Source organism: Eleginops maclovinus, chromosome 15 (assembly GCF_036324505.1).
Source record: "Eleginops maclovinus isolate JMC-PN-2008 ecotype Puerto Natales chromosome 15, JC_Emac_rtc_rv5, whole genome shotgun sequence".
In the NCBI taxonomy this organism is placed as follows: domain Eukaryota; kingdom Metazoa; phylum Chordata; class Actinopteri; order Perciformes; family Eleginopidae; genus Eleginops; species Eleginops maclovinus.
In genome coordinates this window covers 10,569,005-10,591,730 of record NC_086363.1, presented here as the reverse complement: position 1 = coordinate 10,591,730, position 22,726 = coordinate 10,569,005, and the positions used below count along the sequence as shown (strand labels likewise).

At 39.2% G+C, this 22,726-nt stretch overlaps 2 protein-coding genes across 3 annotated transcripts; both read left to right on the top strand.

Moving 5' to 3' along the window:
• The first annotated feature begins 905 nt into the window (after positions 1-905).
• Positions 906-10,454, top strand: mtmr9 (myotubularin related protein 9). Its single transcript, XM_063902536.1, has 11 exons — positions 906-975; positions 1,335-1,524; positions 2,081-2,189; positions 2,291-2,416; positions 2,514-2,687; positions 2,790-3,007; positions 3,767-3,928; positions 4,101-4,242; positions 4,469-4,689; positions 4,910-5,061; positions 8,301-10,454. The coding sequence occupies exons 2-11, from the start codon at positions 1,343-1,345 to the stop codon at positions 8,462-8,464; spliced, it is 1,650 nt and encodes a 549-aa protein (XP_063758606.1). The 5' UTR covers positions 906-975; positions 1,335-1,342; the 3' UTR covers positions 8,465-10,454.
• A 2,139-nt stretch (positions 10,455-12,593) lies between these two features.
• On the top strand, positions 12,594-18,123 carry tdh (L-threonine dehydrogenase). Of its 2 annotated transcripts, none has more exons than XM_063902336.1 (9): positions 12,594-12,770; positions 14,561-14,755; positions 15,097-15,139; positions 15,271-15,341; positions 15,652-15,801; positions 15,891-16,063; positions 16,244-16,334; positions 16,586-16,855; positions 17,096-18,123. In XM_063902336.1, the coding sequence occupies exons 2-9, from the start codon at positions 14,569-14,571 to the stop codon at positions 17,233-17,235; spliced, it is 1,125 nt and encodes a 374-aa protein (XP_063758406.1). In that variant the 5' UTR covers positions 12,594-12,770; positions 14,561-14,568; the 3' UTR covers positions 17,236-18,123. The 2 variants fall into 2 exon arrangements, with proteins under 2 accessions (XP_063758406.1, XP_063758407.1); XM_063902337.1 differs by lacking the exon at positions 12,594-12,770 and adding an exon at positions 13,817-13,862.
• The last annotated feature ends 4,603 nt before the right edge of the window (positions 18,124-22,726 follow it).

Below are 22,726 nucleotides of genomic sequence, written 5' to 3'. Positions count from 1 at the left end.
CTTTTTTCCAAGGTACCACACCCTCATCTTCACCAAGCTGCCCACTCTGCTATATCCACCAAGGGATTGCTTTAACCCCTTCACATACTGTCTGCTTTAAATTGCTTCGTGAAGAGCTCACATTGGTCTTGAATCGTTGGACTAATTTTACAGACACCTTAACACGAGATTCGCAGGAAAAATATGTGATCTCTGAAATCTCCCTGTTGGTCTAAAATGTTGTAAAAATATTGTTAATTGTCATTTTTTGTTTATATATGTACCTGATTTAATTACATTTGGACTGCCAGGTTTGCTGCTTGCCAATAGTTATCAATAGGTCACTGTCATCATGTGGGCATTCTGTCTGACCAAGAGCTTATATCTTGGGGCTATTTCTCATGCAAATTAACCCTACCTTTAAGACATCTTAAATCCTGGTGTTATTGAATTGTGGGGCCATTTAGATCAGTCCTTTAACACTATGAATCTCTCGTGATCGTTCAGTGTCACCACCTAGTGTCCATTTAAACTATTGCTAGGGGTTTCAAACAGCTGGGGAGGAAAACGAGTCAGCCTAAAATGTAAAAGCAGCTTCACATACAACAGGACTGTAGTGTCATGGAAGAAATATGTTGTTCAATGAATTTCATTATATACATATATGTCCTTAAACAGAGTAACTGAGTACAGCTATTTACTAATCTACGAGAATGACCTGCATGTTTACATACCTACAACCATTTACATTTTATGACATATTTTTGGTCCCATTTAGTTTAGAATCGGGGTTATACACGTTATATTTAACTGTACCGTTGATAACCAAAATGACTGGGATGTACAAAGTATTTTTGTTCTTTTATAGAGAATAATGTGGGAATGGCTATGCAGATTATCCTCAGCCGAAGTGTCACAAGTCAGTTGTTTCCTGTCGGCTTGTTTATGTGAACGTACCAGTCTCGTCCATTAACGAATATAACGAAAGAGATTCAGGTAACTATACGATAAATCATTTCATCTTAAACGAAAGACGTAAGTTCTTTTATTGTGCATTTACAGTGTGTGTAAGGTTAACATTTTGGCGTGAAGATAAACATGACGAACGATGTATACGGTGTGACACGGCTATAGGTTAGCCACTTCATTTCCTGAGTCAAACTAACTTGAGCTAGCTGACATGTTTTAGCATGTATTCGTTTAATGTTAAAGGACATGGACTTACATCATATGTTTATTTAGGAGCAGCACAGCAGGGCTAACGTTAGCTTGTCTCAACAGTAGTGACGTTAGCTAATAAGCAGCGTCGTCCATATACTTTGAGAACCATCTTGTTTCTGCTGCCGTTTCTTCAGGTCAGATAATGGAGTTCGCAGAGCTGATTAAGACACCCAGGGTGGATGGGGTTGTCTTACATCGGCCCTTTATGCCCACCGTGGAGGGAACCCTGTGTTTGACAGGCCATCACCTGATCCTTTCCTCAAGACAGGACAACACAGAGGAGCTCTGGTTGCTTCACTCAAACATTGACTCGATAGAGAAAAGGTGATGAGCTTTTTATTTACTGTTTTGAGTATTTTATACCTTTTCCTAATTTGTGGTTTAGGCAATGTCACCTACATGAAAAGATTGGTGTTGTACAATGAACTGTTTTATCTTTAACCATTACGTTATACGTTTAAAGTGGAAAGAGGATTTGAAACTGCTGTGCCAGACGTTTCAATCTGAATGATTGCATACACTTGGCTTCCTGAGGTTAAGAGTTTTTTGTTTTTTTTGTTTGATTGAAAAAGAGCAAGAGCTAAGGATTCAACTTTAGCTGTTAAAAATCACAAACAAAAAAAGCATCCCTATATCCCCACCATAACTATAAGAGCAATTACAAGGGGACAAACTGTAGCGCTGAGGCCTGGGCCTTGGTTGAATTAAGATTAAAACCGTATTACTTTAAGCAAGCATGTGAATCTCCAGGGTCAGAATATATTTAAGTTGAATTTAATTGCCAGGAGGAACCTCGACCCCAACAGTGTTTCATACAGTGTCCTTTTTCATTTCATTTTAAGTTAATGTTTTGAATCAAATCTTCTGTCTTCCCTATAAGATTTGTAGGGTCTCTGGGAACCATCATAGTCAAATGCAAAGACCTGAGGGTGATCCAGCTCGACATCCCTGGCATGGAGGAGTGTCTCAACATTGCCAACTCTATTGAGGTAAAGAAACAAAACTGCAAAAATATTCACTTTTACCTTTTTTAATGTCAAATCAAATGCTGAATGTGTTGAACTGAAACGCATCCTTCATTCCTCTTTAGGCTCTGTCAACGCTTGATATACTCTCCCTGATGTACCCATTCTTCTACCGGCCCATGTTTGAAGTCATAGAAGACGGCTGGAAATCGTTTCTTCCACAGGATGCCTTTAAAGATTTGGAGACCATGGTATGGACTTGATTAGTGGCAAAAATGGTCACACTTCTTCAAGTCATCTTTTGTACCCAACAACTGTCTTCTAACCTTTCACCATCCCTCTTAACAGACAGATGAGTGGAGACTGAGTGAAGTCAACAAGGACTTCAGTGTGTGTCCATCGTACCCTCCTCTGGTAGCAGTGCCCAAAGACGTTGATGATGACATTCTGAGGAAAGTAGCTAGCTTCCGTCACGGTGGCCGCTTTCCAGTACTGAGCTACTACCACAAAAAGAATGGCATGGTGAGCACCTGGGAACTTGAGTTAATATGATATCTGTTGCAAGAATTGTCTGCATTTATTTCGGCATGTTTTAGTTTTAACTGTACGGTAATCTACTTTCAGGTGATGATGCGCTCAGGGCAGCCTCTGACGGGCACCAACGGGAGGCGGTGTAAGGAAGACGAGAAGCTGATCAATGCCACCCTGCGGCCCGGCAAACGTGGCTACATCATTGACACGCGCACGATTAACATTGCCCAGCAGGCCAAAGCTCGAGGTGGAGGGTTTGAGTCCGAGGCTAACTACCCCCAGTGGAGGAGGATTCACAAGGCGGTCGAAAGGTGGGTGGCCATTTAGGGCTTCATTTGATCCATAAAGTAATAAATAATCTTTGTGCCGACTTCTAAATGCTACTGTGTTTGAATGGAATTTGATACAGACAGGGATGATGTAACAACGTACGATTATTGAAGTATCATTTTGTGATACTTTACTGAGTATTTTTTATTGTATGCTACTTAATACTTCTTGTCCACTATACTTTGGAAGCCAGATTTCGATTTTTAGCTTTTACTGATATGTACTGTAAGTATAGGTTAAGATATTCAGCAGCAGTATATAAAGTACTTCAAATTAGCTGTTCCCTCACCAGCTGTGTTAACCGATTAATGTAGTGATAGTCATAATCCAGTCATTACATATAAATGATTATGGAATTAGTTTTTATTCAGGAGTACTTTTACTTGCTTATTTTATATGGATGCCAATGCTTTTGTACTTTTACTTTAGGTAGTTTTTGCATGCTGAACTCTTAACTTTTAACTTCATATTTTACAATTTATTTTTACCATTTAGCTACTTTTATCAAAATAAAGGGGCTGTGTACTGACATCATTGGATACTGATACCACAATTATATAAAAACTCAATATATATTAATTAACCAAATTGTTTTGTATCTCAATATTTCTTATTTTCAACAGCAGTAAGATAAGTGACCTTCGCTTAAGGCAAAACATCTTAAAACCACCGAACAAAAACAGACACAAAAAAAATAGTTCACATTTATTTTAACGTTACGACTGATGTTTCATGTGCAGGTCTAACGTCCTCCAGGAGAGCCTGATCAAGCTGGTGGAGGCGTGTAACGACCAGTCACACAGTATGGACCGCTGGCTGAGCAAGCTAGAGGCTTCCAACTGGCAGTCCCACGTGAAGGAGATCCTCACCACCGCCTGCCTGGCTGCACAGTGCATCGACAGGTAAGGGAACAATGTTTGACCTGCTTTTTATACTAATACACCTTGACTTACAAAAAAATATTTCACAATAAGTCTTCTTTGTTCATACTGCATCGGGATAAATTACAGTTTTCAGACTGTGTGTGGGATTAGCGGGCGAAACTCTGACTAACTCTGATCATGTGTGTGTCAGGGAGGGAGCGTCAGTGCTGGTTCATGGAACAGAGGGGGCTGACTCCACCCTGCAGGTCACCTCCCTGGCTCAGATCATCCTGGATCCGGCCTGCAGGACCATCAGAGGCTTCCAGGGCCTGGTGGAGCGGGAGTGGCTCCAGGTAAACCCATGCAGTCTCCATCAAAATCTTTTTCACTCGTTATGATATATTATATTACTGACAGTCGTAAGGGCTGTCACTTATGGAGGTTAAACAGCGAATAAAATGGACACAAATTAGGTTACAGAAACATTTGCACCTTAATCAAGTAAGCATTTTATTATCAGGATGGGCGTGGTCCTTGCACTCCCTCTCATCACCTCTAACCTGTTTACGTCTGTCCCAGGCGGGTCACCCGTTCCAGCAGCGCTGCGCTCAGTCGGCCTACTCCAACAGCAAGCCTCGCCAAGAGGCTCCGGTGTTCCTGCTCTTCCTGGACTGCGTGTGGCAGATCCTTCGCCAGTTTCCGTGCTCATTTGAATTCAGTGAGAGCTTCCTAGTGTTGGTGTTCGAACACTCCTATGCCTCTCAGTTTGGCACCTTCCTGGGCAACAGCACAGCTGAGAGGTGAGTCAGAAGTGTGGTGGGGTTGATCCACAGGTTTCGTCAGCCCTTTGCTCATTGATTTTGTTTTGTCTTGTACACTTGCATTAATGCCTCATCTGGAAATGTATAAAGTCCAGTGTCCATAAGCAAGAACAATTTGATATAGCCTTTATTCCATATTATGGATTTCAAGCCCAGTTTTTGCAAACTGTTACCTAACATCCTCTAATTCTTTTCATAGAGCCAAACTGTCTCTGCCTGAGAAGACCGTGTCCCTCTGGTCGTGGGTGAACCGGCCCCAGGAGCTGGAGCGTCTGACCAACCCGCTCTACGAGGCCAACAGCCTTGTCATCTGGCCTTCTGTGGCTCCGCAGAGTCTGCTGCTGTGGGAAGGTAGGGATCAGATACAAAGAGTTATTATTTATTCAGTCAAAAGTCCCCCCCCCCCCCCCCTTCCGTTTTTTACAGCTATTGTTAAAACCGTTGGGAAAACCAACAGATAAGATGCCATAAATTGTCCTTAGTCTCGTCCCTTATTACTTTTTACTCACACAGGCATTCTGTAATCCCACCAGGAGGGGGAGCTCTTGGTTTCACCGCTGTTAAAGGCTGCAGCACACACACAGTATTTGTGTCCCGTTTACTTTGGGCCCTGTGTTGAAGACATAACTGAAGCTGTGCACACATTTTTATTTAAATGGTAGAGTTGTCACAGCAACAGTAAACCGTGTTTATTTTTATTTAGGACGTTTTCAACTTATGTAGCAGAAGTACACCTAGGAAATAATAATACATAAAATAATAATAAGTCATTTCATTTGAAGAAATCAAAAGTTAATATACACACTGCTGAACATACTTCAGTTTAATATTTGTCATCTTGTTTAAAAATTAAATCTGCATATTACTGACTTTCGTTTCCGTTTCAGAAACTTAAAAATTAACTCTTGATTATTATTATTATTATTATTATTGTTATTGTTATTATTGTTATTATTATTATTGTTATTATTATTATTGTTATTATTATTATTATTGTTATTATTATTGTTATTATTGTTATTATTATTATTGTTATTATTGTTATTATTATTATTGTTATTATTATTATTATTGTTATTATTATTATTGTTATTATTATTGTTATTATTGTTATTATTATTATTGTTATTATTGTTATTATTATTATTGTTATTATTATTATTATTATTATTGTTATTATTATTATTATTATTATTTAATGTTACACTTTTTATTATTTCATACTAACTCACTCTAATTTGGAACACCTTGTGGATAAAGTCTGGAAGCGTCTTATTTTTACTTTATTATTATAACACTTGTCCAATAAGCTGACCTTCAGACACAACATGGCATTGTCATTGCTTCCTCTGTCAGAATTAACCATCAATATAACTCTTATAATTTCTCTGTAGTCATTAATATTTTCTATTGTTCAGCACCCAGGTATAATAAAATAAGGAAACATTTGTTTTTATTCTTAAATACTGTTAGCTGTTTTTAACCTTCTGTCAGTACACTCTGCCTCATGAACTGTCACATGAAGAGGTGCATGTGGCCTTCTGGCTCACATGACTTTCCCTCTTGTTTGGCTTTCGGCACCTTTACATTTTGGACATTGCTCAGATAGCTGGGAAGCGATGTCGGTGACGTGTTTGCCCGCCATTTTCGTCTTATTATAGGTCGCACAGAAGATGTCCCCACTGGCACCTGGCAATTACGTTATACTACTAGTTAGCTGTTAGCAGTTAGCAGTCATGTGCATGCTAAGTTTAGTTCTTTGTTTTGTTCTAGAGACAGATTTTGATTTAGGCTCTTATTTGATAAACTATGTTGTGTTTAATGCACCAAATGATGGAGCTAGCAATGAGACAGTGATGTTTCATTATGCTTCTGCGTGGGCCGAAGTGTATGCATACTACTCCTTTTTCTCTTAGTGCCCTTAAACCTTAAACTAACCTCCATAGAAACAGTGTGAGAATGAGATTAGATCACACTTCCTTTTTCTTCTTAGCAGTGCTGCTCATTAAAGATTTTAGATTATTTTCTAACATGATTTCCCAACATGTCGTACATTCTGGCTCATACAAGGATCCATTACTGTATACAAAACACACATTTAAAAGACAAATCTGAATGTGTTAGTATCATTGCTTTATAACTTGCTGTATTTAAGATGGACAGTGGAAGTTGTTAAAGGATGGAGACGTCTCAAGTTCATCTAACCCTCTGCAATGCACACCAAAAACAGTCTCGACTAATAGATAGCCCTTCAGTTAAGAGAAAAATCAGATTTCTTATTTATTTCGCTGAACCTATATGGTTTATATATGGTTTGGAATATGATAATGGTTTTCTGAGCACAAACTCAATGATCAATTTTTCTTTGAAATATAAAAGAGATTAAGTACATTTCAATAATTGTGGGTTCAGTTGAGTTGACTCCAAAAAGTCCCGGGGCAGTCTATTTTTGAAATTTGCTGACTCTCGCATCAGCTCAAAGCAAACGCCATTCATAAAGAAAAGCAGTGCCGCGAGGTGGGGGGTGTATGACAGAGGAGGGGTTACTAGGTTCAGGCGAACTTGTTGGAGGGGCCCCCTTCCTGCTTAAAGCTGAGCCTCTCCCTGATTCTATATGAAGTATGAGAACAACTCAAGCACGTGAAATTCAACAGACACCTGGCTTGTACAAGCCTTTGAGAGTGACGCACACTCCGGGGCCAACCAAAGAAAACCCATGGAAGTCTATATCTGTAGCGCTTCATGTTGACACAAAGAGGGACCAGTGCTATGATTAGGTGTGTAGTGAAGGTTGAGGATTTTTACCCCAAAAAAAGGCCGAGCAGTGTCGTCCATGTCCTGTCTTTAGCCTTACATTTCAGAAACAGGGATGCTTTAATACTGTCAGTAATATTTCTTCCATATCGAGCTCCAGTACCCTGCCATTTTATAATATGTGTATTGTGCTCCGACTAACCTGGAATCCAATCCAGCAGTACAAAAGAGACAGATACGTTTTTACTTTTAATTCATTCCAACATTAACTTAAAGGAACGCAAGAACCTACACAAATATAAACAAATAAAATGACAAAATAGTTGACATAAATGATATCCTAGCCATTTGGTTACACAGTGATCTGCTTTTTTGACCCGGTTAGACGTTAATTCACAGAAAAGGAGTCCTTGGATTTGATCGTTTTGCAACATTTCAGGCCAACTTCACTCAACATGAATCAGCCTAACTTTAAAGCACTATTTATTGCACCTCTAGACAAGCTATTGTGACATGATAGATTTCAATGGAATGGTTGTATTTCGCAGTTTCCTATGATATCAGGTCTTTCACTCTAGCTTAAGAAATGCTTCCAACATTTTGAGCATTTTGTGTTTATTATTCTCTGTTCAATCATGCTGAACTATGATGGTAAATGGTTATGTATCCATCTAACTCAGAGGACTGCTGCACCCAAACCTCAAATAGCTGCTAGAAAAACTCTATAGACTCATGGTGGTGTTTGAACAGGAAAAGAAAAATACACACAACTTCGTTTTAATTAATGTTGTACTTTAAAGGAAACTCACTGCGCTCTCCTCTCTCTTCTGTCGCAGGGGTGTTTCTTCGCTGGAACCGCTCCTCCAAGTGTTTGGACGAGGCCTACGAGGAAATGGTACATATCATTGAATACAACAAGGAGCTTCAGAACAAAGTGAACAGCCTGCGCAGGCAGCTGGCCCAGCTGGAGACTGAGGATCCTCTGCTGCAGACGCCATAGAGAGCAGCAGAGAGGGAGAGAGGTGGAAGGAAGAGGTAGAAAATGTGAAAACCGATAACAGCCCAGTTAATTTATTTTCACATATTTGAGAATATAAAATCAGAACATTATATCCAGGAGAATTTGTGCATGATTGATGATGACACATTTCGGTTTCCGAACACATGAAAAGGAATGGCCTTAAACACCAATTAAGATTTTCCACTCATGCAATCATCTTATGGCACGCAGTTTACACGAGAGAACAGACTGAAATAAGGCCCTGATGCATTACATTACACACATTTTATGCTAATTTAACCAGATACTAACTAAGCAGAACTGAGAGGGTAAGACATAAAAGTCCCCTTAAACAGATTGGAACAATTAGTCTACAAACATTTCAGTAATTCTTTAAGGAAATATGACGAACGTTTCCTCGTTACACTTTCTAAATATCAGAATTTGCTGCTTTTCTATGTCATAAATCACTGTAAATGTGTTATCTGTTGGTTGGATCTATGTAAAGGCCATTTTTTTCACATCTCATGAACGAAATGATTGAAAAACACTGTCAGATTAATGACAATGAAACTACCTTTACTTTGGTATTAGTGCAGACCTGTTCACAACAGATCATTCCTATGAATTTTTGGACTTTGTTCATTAATCTACTACAGGGTACACGTCTCACCAAACATCCTGCTGAATGTATATTCCACTAAAGCCCTGCAGCGTTACTATGGCAACATATAGGGTGCTATAAGGAAGTGACTGCTGCACGATGAGATGATATAATAAGCGTAGGTAGGGTCAGCGCCTACTGTACTGTACAGTGCTGTTTAATAAGGATCTGACCAAAATATCTTGTTTATTTAAATGATCATTACTTGACATTCCAGCTTGGGGTATGCAGAAAGACTTATTTAACACAAGCTTATAAAAAGTTAGCATTCGTTCAAACTCAGTGGGTGTAATATGAAGTCAAATATGCCTGCAGATGATGCAGAAATTAAAGGTCTTGTTGCCACAGTGATGTTGGCCATGTTGGTCATATGAATATAAGCAACAGCTGATGGAGGTTTTATTTTAATGTCATATATTGCTCTAAAGACCAATCTACATTTTGGTTATTTAAGTTATGCTCTAATTGTTGCTTTCAAGTACATTCTCAAACTGAAAGTATATCTGCAGTTTGTTTAGTTAAAGGTCTCATCAATAAGTAAATGAGCAGCATTTTTTGTCGTCAGTACTCACCAGCTGAAAACATTAGACAGCATATGTCTTTATTATAATACATACATGTCTAATAAATGTAAACTGAAGCAGATGACACAGACTTTATCAAGGCCTTATCCAAGTGATCGTTTTCTCTTCACTAATTCATTTGTGTCTGCAACGTAACATTACAGCTCGTCTTTCAATGCTGTCCATGGGTGACGGTAGCCTCCTTAGCATTAGACTTTTCAGAAAGCTTTATGCTGCACTTTAAATATAAAAAATGGCAGTTTTTTTTTAGGTCAGATTAAATCCACAGTGGTCATGCTTGGCCATTTGTGTTTGTTTTGCCAGTAAGATAAATCATTTTCTCTGCTGTTAGTCATGTCATCTTCATACATTTCATCTATTTTGCTTTGAGGATGATGTAATATTCACACTAAACACAACCGATTACAGCCACTACATTAAGCTGCTTTGTAAAGGGAAAGTTGTTTGAAGCTGTATGCATGTTTTCCTTTTGCCTGAATAAAAAGGACACCTTGCCTTCCATTGCTTTGCTGTGTTTGAGTGGAACCATTAAATCAAGCTAATGGTTGAATTTACACTTTTACTAATGTCCTATGCTTGCCAATATGCATAATGTTATTGTTTATTGATTGTTGAACTCTACTGTGTTTGTGCAATGCCTTACTGCTAAATCAGAATTAGAAATAAGTAATTGTATTACTGCTGATCAGTTGTTTGTAAAACTATATTATTGTTTCAAAGATTAAATGTTTTTTTAAGTTTTCATGCCATTAAACATTATAGCACAAAAAAATGTTTGATTTTCACAATTATTGAAGTATATTTTGATATTTAGTATATTTGTTCTTAGTTAGCAAGTGAAACATTTAGCAGCCATTGAGTTTAGATATTCTTGAATCATTACAACTCTATATGGTGACTAAATATCATGATTATTTTTCCCAAATAACAAACACTATAGCATTTTTACATAAAATATTTATTTGATGTCTCGTTTTATTGCACTGCTTAGTGACAGGGAGCACGCTTCCAATGTACGGCAGATCACTTTCCCTGTGTGGCTCGTCCAAAAATTAGTAAACAGCAACCCACCCCCTCACAAAATATGTTGCCATCTCTGTGCCTGGGGAATAAATAGCCACGGATCAGCTGCCTCATGGACGCTTGTGACGGCAGCCAGTGTTTACAGTGCTTATGTACAACCAGCACTCTTTCCTTATTGATGTGGCCTTGGGTTTCTCGCCCACTAATTTAAAGGATGACTGTATGTACTCTCACTCGGGTGTCAATTGTAAATGTTTTGTCTTTCATAACCAGATGTTCTTAGCCGGGGTTAGACAATTGTTTAATTTTACACTACAGTAGAGTAAAATAAAAAAAGGTGTCATCTCCTAGTGATCAGGTTTTTCTTAATATTTATGTGTTTTTTTGAAAATAGAATCAATCTTATTCTTACTTGAAGAAAACCTGCTTTTGGGGGGGTTTTTTTAGTGAGTTTATCAGTTTACATATTAACTTGTTTTCCCGCTCAGTGATTACAGGCATGGGGGTGTGCAACAGTCCACCACTCACAAGAGTGCACAGATTTAAAGCCATCCTTTACTCGCCCCACTCAGACGTTGCCAACAATTTGGCCCTCCTCTATCTACTGCAAACAAACGTCAATGTCAGACACACTGTGTGCACATCAAACCTTTTCCTTGATAAACAGCAGCTTGGAGTGGCTGCTGTTAAAATAAGGATAGCCACTCCCTTTTTCTGTAGAGTCACACCTTGCAGTGTGGCCACAGTGATTTGGTGTTCAGTAACTTTACAGACCATATCATTTGCTTATCACGACATGCTTTTGATTTCATAATGCATCAGGGTTATGCTTTTGCTTAATGTGTATGCAGGATTGATAAATAATATAGACGACCTGTGAACTCATTTGGTCGTACTTGTTGTGACGGTCCTGCTGCTTTTAAGGTCATGCAGCACTTCTGTTGTAATATAGTGATGTTTGCTTAACACTGCAGTGGACATAGAAGGTATAATAATCACTTTAAAACCTGTTAAACTTCATTGACTCCAACCAACATCATTTTAGTTTAAATCCAAAATCCCAAAGTTTCCAAACTACACTTAAATATCAGGCTTTTGTTAAAGCATCTGTACAATGTTGCACAATCTTCATAAATACAAGCTTAGTATATTGCCATTTGGGACGTGGAACAAATGCCCATCTCTAAGTGGAAAATAGGGTAAAATGTTACTTTATACTTGGTTTTTACCTACATTTGGACACATATTAACATACATACTATTAGTCAATTATTTGATCAAATAATAATAGCTTGAGGAGAAATGCAAAAAATAATTCTCTGCATCAGGGTTGTTTAATTTTCTGGTTTTCTTATAGCTTCTCTGATAGTAAGCAGAAAAATGTTGGTTCTAAATTATTCGTCTTTCAGAACAACCTAAAACATATTTTAGCTCTGGGAAATTGCGATTTCCCCAGAAAGTCATTGTAATAAAAATGGTCATCTCTGGACTTCCTGGCCACATTTTCTGAATTGGTATCAATATGTACTGTCCCTGTCAAACAAAGCAGTCAACCAAATTATTTCCTTACATTTCAAACTATAACAATCGATAGAAAAATAACCGGAAGCAGAATCTAATTTAAAAAATAACAAATTGCAGTATTTTATAACACATCTATACATACGTCTACACCATGATGTGACATTTCATATCAGTGTACAACAGAAATCCGTGTGTTTAATCACTTTTTGGAGAAACGCGTAACCGGCTGTGAATGGACTTGCTAACCGGATAGTCAGCGGAGTGACCGTCACTCTTTATGGGTGTGGTTTGTGAGGGAGGACCGCACCTCCGAGCCTCCGCCAATCGGAGAGAAAGCCGGTATCCACTGAAACCAGATGGCTGCTGATATATAGCTTGAAGCTGATGCAATACTCTCCATAGATAACACAGGCATCACGTCAGAGCGCTGCAGCTCAGGGGAGGAAACAGCATCTCATTACCAAAAAGCGACTCAGGAGTTTTTACCGCTCATAGTCCTGAAGAATAACCGGTGAGTAAACTTACGTGTTGTGTATTATTCCGCCGTCACGTTTTCTATTCGTCCACTGTGGTTTAGAGACTGTTTGAAGTCATGTTAACCCTATTAAGAAAATGTATAATTCTGTATTTTAGAGTTCAGTACCATGACCACGTGTTTCCTTTAGTAGCGTGCTTCTACTTTATGATTTACAATGTGTTGTGAGCCATTTCAGACTGGCTCGTGTAATTGAGACGGATAGACTCCGGTGCAATGACCTGGTTTCATCTGCCGGGTGGCTCACTGTGTCTCACGGATCCACATTTTAAGAAGACGCTGTTTAGCTAGTAAAAAAAGCGAAAGTGTGCTGGTTATTTGTACTCCTTCAAACAAAATTGTCCAAGCTCACCACCATTGCCCACGTGGAAAAGCAGCCACGCTATTTAATCCATTCATTATGGAAACACATTGAAGACATTTGATATAGATTCCCCATGACCAAGAACATTACACAACTCGCCTGCTTGCACGCAAAACCAGGGTTGATATGCAGTGCATTGACCTTTTGTGATGTGGCAAGGGAAATATGCGTGTTTGGCCCAAATAATCTAAAACAGAGAGTTTGGATGTTAATCTATGATGTGCCATGTTATAATAATACTCTTACATCTACAACATCATACACTTTCACTCCAATAATTCTCCTTGTAAGGTGTTGAAGGAAAACTTCCCCCAACCTCCCTAAAATTGATTGGAGAAACGCAGCCAAATGCTGTCATATGGATGGTTCAAGGTTTCAAGGTTTTATTGGTCATATGCACAGCATATACAACGTATATGTTGGCAATGAAAATCTTATATCCCATGCTCCTCCAACAACTCAACATAGGCTACATGGTGCTAATAAGATAAATAAAATAGTGCAAAAAGAGAGAAGAATATTTATAATAACAGTAAAGATTTAAGGATGTGAAATATATACATATGTGGACATGTTCTTGGCTCTGTTTTCGTCTTCCACTTTACGCCCTCTCTCTTTGATTGGCTGTGCTTGAAGCCAGGGCAGTATAAATACTCTCAGGTTACTCTCTTCCTTCCTTTTTTTGGAAGCTCGCTGCACCCTCGGTAAGTACATTTATGAAAATGATGCACAGCTCGTCAAGGCTCGGTGATGAACAAAGGGAGGCCTATTTGTAATGCGATTAAACCTTCTGCTCGTTAAAAGTTATTAGGCTGCACGGTGAGTACTCCCTTAAATGTGCTGACTCAGTGCTCCATCTTTGCTGTAGTCGTGTCGTTTCTAAAAATATAGGTCTTGGGATGTCTCATAAAGTTGTGTAAATGTAAACCGGCTGCGAGTGAAAGGCACTCGATAAAATGTTAGGTGTTGGGGGTTGCTATGCGCTCAAGAGCTCCTTTGCGTCACTTTGGAAACAATGGCATGTCATTTGCATTTAACTGAAGCTTACGTGTCTTCCCTGCTGCTTTCTTGCCTCTCAGACCGTTTTCAATGTTGCTCTGTTGCGACTTGGCCGCAGTTGCAATTTAAATGAAGTTAACTAAATCGACTCCCTCAATGCCTTTTCTGTCGTTCAGTCTCTCTTGGCGCCTGAGGTCTGGAGAGAAGCCCAAAAAATCTCTTGACATAGAACTTCATGCCTTAGCCAAACAAATGTGCTAAAAGAAACCACCGTATGATGGCAGTCATGCAATTCCTGCAAAAAAAAAAGGAAAAAGAATCATAACACGGAATTTCCCCTTGAAGCTGTGGAATTTGACACATTTCACACGAAAGCGTAAACACACTTTCTCTGCCTCCACAGGTACCAGCATGCCTGTCATCAGAACCCTCGGTAAGGTGGCCAAGCAGGCCCTGTTCAGCAACCCGGGGTGCAGCTGCCAGCCCCTGACGGTGGCTGTGCGCAACATCAGCTTCTCCCCTCGGCAGGTGACTTCTGATGCCAGCTTCCACTCTGTGTCCTTCTCAGAAACAGACCACCCCAAGGTGCTCATTACAGGTACGCAGCTGTTCATTCTGGTAGATTACTTGCCTGTTAAACATAGTCAGGCTCACTCCTTTTGAAGAAGAGGCACAACAGCATTTTTTATACATGCATGGAAGTAATAAGAGGTCTCAAGACCAGCAGGATTTGGCCATGAAAGCATGAAACCAATGACAGTAAAAAAAAAAAAAAAGCATGTAGGCGTTAAGTACTCTGACCTTTTTAAAAAAATTATTATAGCCCACTCTCCTCCTTAAGTAACTTTAGTCTCCATGGAAACAAACATTTCATGATTATAAGCTGTGGATGTTTGTGTTTTACCTCAATGACAACTAGCGGTTCTGTCTCTCCATCAGGTGGCCTGGGACAGCTCGGGGTGGGGCTTGCCAAATTGTTGAGGTAAGATTTTCTCAGTTATTATCGAAAATCACATGGTTTGTCAGAAACCGACTTATTGCCAAATACTTTGACAATGTGGGATTTTCTGGTACATTTTCCAATTGAGCAATATTGATTTCCCGGATTCACAGAAAGAGGTTTGGAAAGAACAACGTCATACTCTCTGACATCAGGAAACCTCCCAGCAACGTTTTCCATAGTGGTAAGTCAACTTGTGTATATACTGTACTGTGTTCTGTATTCAGATTCCTGCTTAAGTCAAGTAATGAGCCGTCCAAATGCGTAATGAATTTATGGGCTTTGAGTAGTAAAAACATTGATCGGCAATACATTTCACAAGTCTGAATAATAAAAATAAATGATGATAAAAGATGAGAAATTGTTATTAGTCAGTCAAAAAGAAAAGAAGGTTCATTTTTGAGAATTGCTTCCAGTAAAAAGGGCAGATCACAGATACTTTATACAACATAAAGTGAACATTTGATTTATAAAATCATTTCTATCATTGTCAGGCCCCTTCATCTACTCAGACATACTGGACTACAAGAACCTGCGGGAAATTGTGGTGAACAACCGCATCACGTGGCTGGTTCACTACAGCGCCCTCCTCAGTGCTGTTGGAGAGGCCAACGTGGCCTTGGCGCGCTCTGTAAACATCACGGGTAAGCACTTCATCTTGGGACAAAAGACTGAGTGGAAGTGTGGTTGAAGTTTGATGTCGTAATGTTATGTTTCTTTGTCTCTTTTTTAGGGCTTCACAACATCCTGGACATTGCAGCGGAGCACGGGTTGCGCCTGTTTGTCCCCAGCACCATTGGTGCCTTCGGTCCCACTTCTCCCCGAAACCCTACTCCAGATCTTTGTGTGCAGAGACCTCGCACCATCTATGGGGTCTCCAAAGTCCACGCAGAGCTGATGGGAGAGGTAAGAATTCAGATTCCTTTCTGGCTTTTCAAAGCAAACCCCTAAAAAAATATTATATGTGGATTTGACATGGCATTATTCTTCTCTACCAATATTTAAGATGGCAAATGAAGTTTTTTTTCTCTTTTTTTTTTCTTCTTATTTGTAATCAATACTGTAATTCTTCCTGTTTTTTGACAGTATTACCACCACCGTTACGGCCTGGACTTCCGCTGTCTCCGCTACCCAGGGATCATTTCTGCTGACTCAATGCCAGGTGGTGGGACAACAGGTGAGAGAGATGTACTTCAGAACATGCAAAAGGTTTCCATTTTAATGGACATCTATTTCTGTCATGTCACAAGTTTGTTATGTAACCGATGTATTCCTGAGACTTACGTGGCAGGTTGTATTTTTAGCCCAGCTGATAACTTGATGCACTTGACCCCCTCCACAGCAATTTTTCTTTTTCATAACTGGGCTGCTGTTTTTAAATTACATTTTTTTTGTAATTGTAATGTTTTAATCTCTGTCTCTATCCAGACTATGCCGTCCAGATTTTCCACGATGCAATCAAAAATGGGAAATTCGAGTGCAACTTGAGGCCCGACACGCGGCTGCCCATGATGTACATTGACGACTGCCTGCGCGCCACGCTGGAGGTGATGGAGGCTCCAGCTGACACGCTGAGCATGAGAACCTACAACATCAATGCCATGAGCTTCACCCCGGAGGAACTGGCCCAGGAGCTCCAGAAGCAGATGCCCGAGCTGGAGGTCACGTATGACGTTGACCACGTCAGGCAGGCCATCGGTAAGTGATGCACACTGACAAATCTGGTGACAACTGCGAAATGCAAAACTATTGTACATTGTCACCTAATTTTCTATGATTCTCAGTTGGTTTTGTGACGTGCTAAAATCAACATTTATTTCTCATGAATTATACATTTCATATGCAAGAGGAATGTTGTTTTGTCCTTTTCAAAATGTTCATTATGTCGCTCTGACTTAAAACGTTTAATTCTATATCTCTTTTATCTCTTCTTTCCAGCTGACAGTTGGCCGATGAACTTCGACGACTCCAACGCACGGCGGGAGTGGGGCTGGAAGCACGATTATGATCTCCCAGAGCTCATCCAGACGATGCTTAACTACCTAAGCTCGGAGACTCGCATTGCTCATGCTAACTGAGGGACGCTCACCATCGGTCCGAGTATTCGTTGTACATAATGTAAAGACTGACCAAAGAGAAACCTGGCCTGTATATAATCATTCGCTCGCGTCTCGTAAAACCAGAAGGGCTCTGCTTGCCGGGGACACCGTGTCTCCAGGATGTGAAGGTCAGTGCAACGGAGTCCATCCCCCCCAGCTCCTGTCTACTACCCCTGCTTTGCTGTTTTGCCTCATTTTTCTCCTTGAAAATCTGAGTGAGGAGCAGTCTATCCGCTGAAGCGATGTCAAGGATGACAACGCGGCCTGTAAAAACATGTTTGGATAAAGAAGAAGACTTGCATGTTAATGAATTGTTGCAAAAATCTATTTAACAAACTGAGAATGTTACATTTTGTAAGTTTCCACCAGTTTTTTCTTTGGAGATCCAAATTATTTTCTGCAAAATTTAAAAGGAATGTCAAACTTCAGGTTTTCTAGGCCTAAAGCTCCTGTAGCTTAGATCAAGTTAATTTCATTTCTTTTTGTTGTGTCCTTTTGATGCACTTTAGACAGATTCATATGTTAAATGAATGACCAGAGTCTTATCACCTAGCAGTGAATCTGTATTTTGAGCAGTGTGCCGCGATTTATTATCAAGAACTATTCTTCCATTATTCCAATTTATTTATTCTCTCTGTTTATCGGGGAGCTTCACAGAGTGAAAGTATTTCTTAAGTGTTTCTAAACGTACCTGTCCTCTTTAATATTTTATTTTTTCATCAACTATGTGGAATTAATTTTAAACACAAAAGGAAATTGTTTCTCTTTATGCCACATTTATGTTTCTGTACTTCGACAATTGAAATGAAATTGGTTAATATGTTCTTCCAATCACACAAGCTTTGACAATAAACATTTTTCCACATACCTCTGCATCTGTTGTCATTTTCACAAGTGAACGACCATTTTCAACCGTAATTCACAACAAGCGTTGTAACCTCAGCTCTTACCCTCTAGGGAACATACCTCTGCAAACATTTGAGTTCAAGTCATCAAAGTGGTTACTTCACCTTGGAACAGGGGTATGTCTGTATTCTTTAGATTAGATTAACGTCACCCACCTTACTGACCGTGTGTACCAACGGTGTATTAAGTGAACTTGATTGTCGTTCTGTATATTCAGCATTTATACATAGTGACATGCATCTCCAGAATTCCTGAACAGGATGAAACCTGCATTGACTGGTTTGCATATGTTATAAAATAAGCAAAGAGAAGCAGTTTTAGTAACAGCTGTGAAGAGTTTCTACAGTTGGCAACTACAACCTGTAATTATAGTCTTTAAAAAACGTTCTGTGTGTCCAAACCAACGTGATCCGACGCAACTCTGGATTTGAGGAAGAATCTAAGAGTTGGGAAATGTATGCAAGATATTTTGAAAGAAAACCACGTCCAGCCGCCAAGACATCATTTTACATGTTGTGCAACCATTTTATTCGTGTTTCTCTTAAAGCAGCTCAATCGGAAATTCTTGTTATGAGTCAGTCTTTGCAGGTGCACCCGTGATCGACAGTGCTGTTGCGCCAGATAGTATGACATTTGCAGATTTAAATGATGTAATATGGTGTGACCAAGACAAATAACAATGTTTTTGGAATGTTGTTTCTTCTTGGAGTGTACAAATGTAAGTCAATTACATCTTTTAGTACTGGAAGTGGATCAATAGTTAGTATTGTGTTAATTGTGGGGTATTTTGATCTACCTTCAGATGTTATAGTTATTTAAATTAGTCACATATTAGCAGTAACACATACTCAAATTATAGCATTATGTTAACTTCCAACTATTAAAATATCCTATTTATTATTTTGTACATGGCAAAAGATTCATTTGGCAAGCATATACTCATATTTAAGCCATCTATTCATAAGGCACAACAAACTAACCCAGATAAAAAAAACTGCCCTCCTCAGCACATCAATAAATGCACTAAACCGAATCTGCTGTATTACCTCACCGAATGGGATCATAAACGGTAACCCTGAGGACAGCATGTCCTTCACCGCTTGATAGCCTTTCTTCAATTTCTCTGTGTCAGTAATTTGGAGCTGCTCCGAGGGTGACCTTGTTCAGTTTTGCTGTGCTGCCGAGAGAAAAGAGCACAGAGGGAACACAGATTGCCTGAGTGCATGAGAGATTTGCTTCATTCAGCTGAACTAAATGTTAAGTATGGTGCCTTTTTTACCGTTTAGAGCCACTGAAAAGCACTCAAACATTACAGAAGCTCTCTTCACTTAATAGATCCTCTGCTCGGTGAATGTGTGTCAATAAAACTGCAGGTGGGCTTTTCTGTTGGGAATGAAAAACAATATTTTTCTCATCACATACTGTGGTGCTGTATGCAGGCTTTTTTCACACATCATTATAAGTAGGAATGATTTCACAATGTCCAACGGTGCTAGACAAAATATTGTTAACACCTCCTGTAAATAGACTTGAATGTACCTTAGTCATAATGACTGGCACAATTACAAACAGGTGCCTTTGAATGCAACGTAACAGCACATTTAGTTTTATGTTGATTATTGAAGTGGTGTAATGACTGTGATGGTAATGTTCAACAGAAGTTCCTTTTCATTGAGACCTGATACTGTATGAAAGATTTCTGTTTACCCACTCTCTGCTCTTGATAGCAAAGTGGAATTGCTCTGAAAATATTTGCACTGGTTTTGCATTATTTTTCCTGACATTTAACTTTGAATGTAGTTTTAAAGAACTGACAGTGGCATGCTGATGCAGGAAAATCAACATATCTTTCAGGATTTACAGCACATAAAGAAACTTGCTAATGTGATGCATCACATAGACCTGCTGCCTCGGCAACACATTCCTACATATAATTTTGTTTTGCATGCTGTGAATATGACTTAACGTGATCCCCATAGACAAAGCTTCTTCATTGGTGGAGGAAAGTGTTTTGGAACAAGGAAGCATGCTGCAATGCCTTTGCAAAGTTCTACTTCTTCTCTTTCTAGGAAAGGGAATCTTACCTCTTATGTAAGACATGTCTGTTTGTGCACAAACCCTTGCAGGCTTGACCCCCACCGGCCAATCAGGAGGCTTCCCTGGTGGCCTCGGCCTCCAGTGTTTTGTTCGTCATCGTGTAATAAGATTCACACTGTGAGCAGCAGCTTACGGCGGTCCTGGGGAAAGTGAAGGACGAGACATGAAGAAGGACGGGGGGGAGGGAGCTGTTGGGCAGTGGGCCAGGAACGCCATAACACTTTCTGCCCCAGCTGTTAGTCCTCATGGAGACCTGTTGCCATGGTAATAAAGCCTAAGACCCCACCACCTTCCTCATAATGGAAACGTCAGGGCATACTGTATGACACTAACTGGAAACACGCTCTTGTGGATTCTTTCTTACTTATTTGTTATAATGCTACACAGTTACAGGCAGATAGGGGTGACTTTGTCAAGGAGCACATTTTACAGTCTATTCTGTTTTTATTGTCTTTATGTTTTAATATGATGTGTTTTTCTGCTTTTTGCTGTTAAATCACATCCCCTTTTGGAATAATAAAGAAATTCTGTTATAGGAAATGCTTCTGCAAATCATATTAGCAGCCCATTCTTTTCTCCAGTAGTCTGGAACAGGGCTGATATATGATCAATCAGTAAATCAAGCCTGACTCATGGTCACATTAATGTGATATATGAATCAATGATTGCTGAGCTATACTTTTAAATGACCTTATCTGACCGTTAAATGGCCCACTAAAGCATGTCTTTAATCAGATCAGAATTGAATGGCTGCAAATGACATAGAACTCTATCTAGGTTAGCTGAAAGAAAAATAATAAACAGGAATTGCAAGGTCGGCTGCAGTGACACCGCACAGTATCATGACTACTCCGATTAGCTCCTTTGAAGCACACAGTCAGGTTGACAATGCTCACTAATCCCTGCCAAGCTTCTGATACAGTTACACAACCACACCTTAATCCCAGGCTAAGGTGGAGACTGTAACTACAGCTTTGCGGTCAGATTAGAGCTTCACACCACTCAGCCTCGACTGTTATAGAAACAAACTGATGTCTGATTCTTGAACAGCAGATGAGAATTCCTGTTCAAAAAGGAAAATAAAAAAGGACAAAGTGCTGTGATACATAAAATTAGTCAGTATTGAAACATATTCTGTGAATTGCATTTTATAACTTTATGAAAGTTCTCACTATTTTACAGGCTTTATTTCCAAGGAACTATTTATTTACCCAATGTTTTACCAATCCATGTAGATGTAATTTAAGTGCTGAATTTCTGAAATTAAAAAGCAAGATGGTTAGAGTGAATCATACTCGCTCAAGATATTGTAGGCAAGGAACAATTTAAATTTAAGTAACATTATTTATTGATTTTTTATTCATTACAATTGGAAACCACACTTATTTAGAGTGATGCAGCATGATTCACATGTTGGGGTAGCAATGCCAAGATAAAAAATATTGCTTCCCTGAGAGGACAGGTGTCCCCGAGATCAGATTGGTGGCAGCCTGTATGAGAGGAAATCGGGAATTAGAAATGAAACAGATTAATGATTTTTGCATTTGTATTATCACTTTTAGTCCAGAATATTTTCCTTTTATTCCAATGGGAAAGAAAGTTTCTTAGTACGTAAACCCTTCGAACTTTAATGCAAACATCTCCTGAAGGTGACCCGATTCAGCCTTTTTGCAAAACAAACATCTCCCTGGGCTGTTTAGAATAACTAAATATTATTCCCACAGATGTATCCTTAAGCATACAAGAACTGTTAACACTGGCCTCATATCAAGACCAAGTTTTTCCTTTTAGTAGCGCTCATAAATGTCCCCAGAAACCTTGTATAACTCATAAACAGCACAAGGACACAACAGCTATAAGACCAAAGCAATTATCAAACAACATCTTAGAAACTGCAAAGATCAAGAACAACATTTCACATTCCAAAACAAGTAATGTGTTTTTTTAAACGTTTTATTTTGACCAATTTATCCTACTAGGACCACTGTCAGCTTATGATGCTCCTATGACTGTCCTTCTTTCTGGTCGTGCTATATCTATTGAAGCTTTTGTGACTTTGTTTTTCTTTTTTTGGGTCAGTATGTTGTCTAATATGTTGATAACAAGTTAGATAAGAGAAATGTAATATGCATGTGAAATCCATTCAGTGAAGCCTGAAGTGTGCTAGCTCGTGTTTCAGAGTGAAACTGTTCTTGTTGGCATGCAAGAGCTTGAGGACACAAATAATTAATGTCTGGTTGAACATTGTTCAGACAGTTGAAAATGATCCTATGCTGTTTCTTTATTCCCATAATTTAAAGCAACTCTCTGCTATTTACACCCACTATCTATCAACATTTTGAAGTCTGAGATCTGAAGCGTATGCATCACATGCATCAGAAAAACAGTAAGACATTGGTTGAAGGTATATTTTAGCAGGAACACAGTTAGGCATGATGTGTTGCTGAATGATTAGGCAATGCTTTGT

Coding starts and splice junctions, on each gene's coding strand:
- mtmr9 (XM_063902536.1), top strand. CDS start 1,343: ATGGAGTTCGCAGAGCTGATTAAGACACCCAGGGTGGATGGGGTTGTC. Junction 1,525..2,080: donor ATTGACTCGATAGAGAAAAG/GTGATGAGCTTT, acceptor CTTCCCTATAAG/ATTTGTAGGGTCTCTGGGAA. Junction 3,929..4,100: donor GCTGCACAGTGCATCGACAG/GTAAGGGAACAA, acceptor TGTGTGTGTCAG/GGAGGGAGCGTCAGTGCTGG.
- tdh (XM_063902336.1), top strand. CDS start 14,569: ATGCCTGTCATCAGAACCCTCGGTAAGGTGGCCAAGCAGGCCCTGTTC. Junction 14,756..15,096: donor CCCCAAGGTGCTCATTACAG/GTACGCAGCTGT, acceptor TCTCTCCATCAG/GTGGCCTGGGACAGCTCGGG. Junction 16,064..16,243: donor ACGCAGAGCTGATGGGAGAG/GTAAGAATTCAG, acceptor GTTTTTTGACAG/TATTACCACCACCGTTACGG.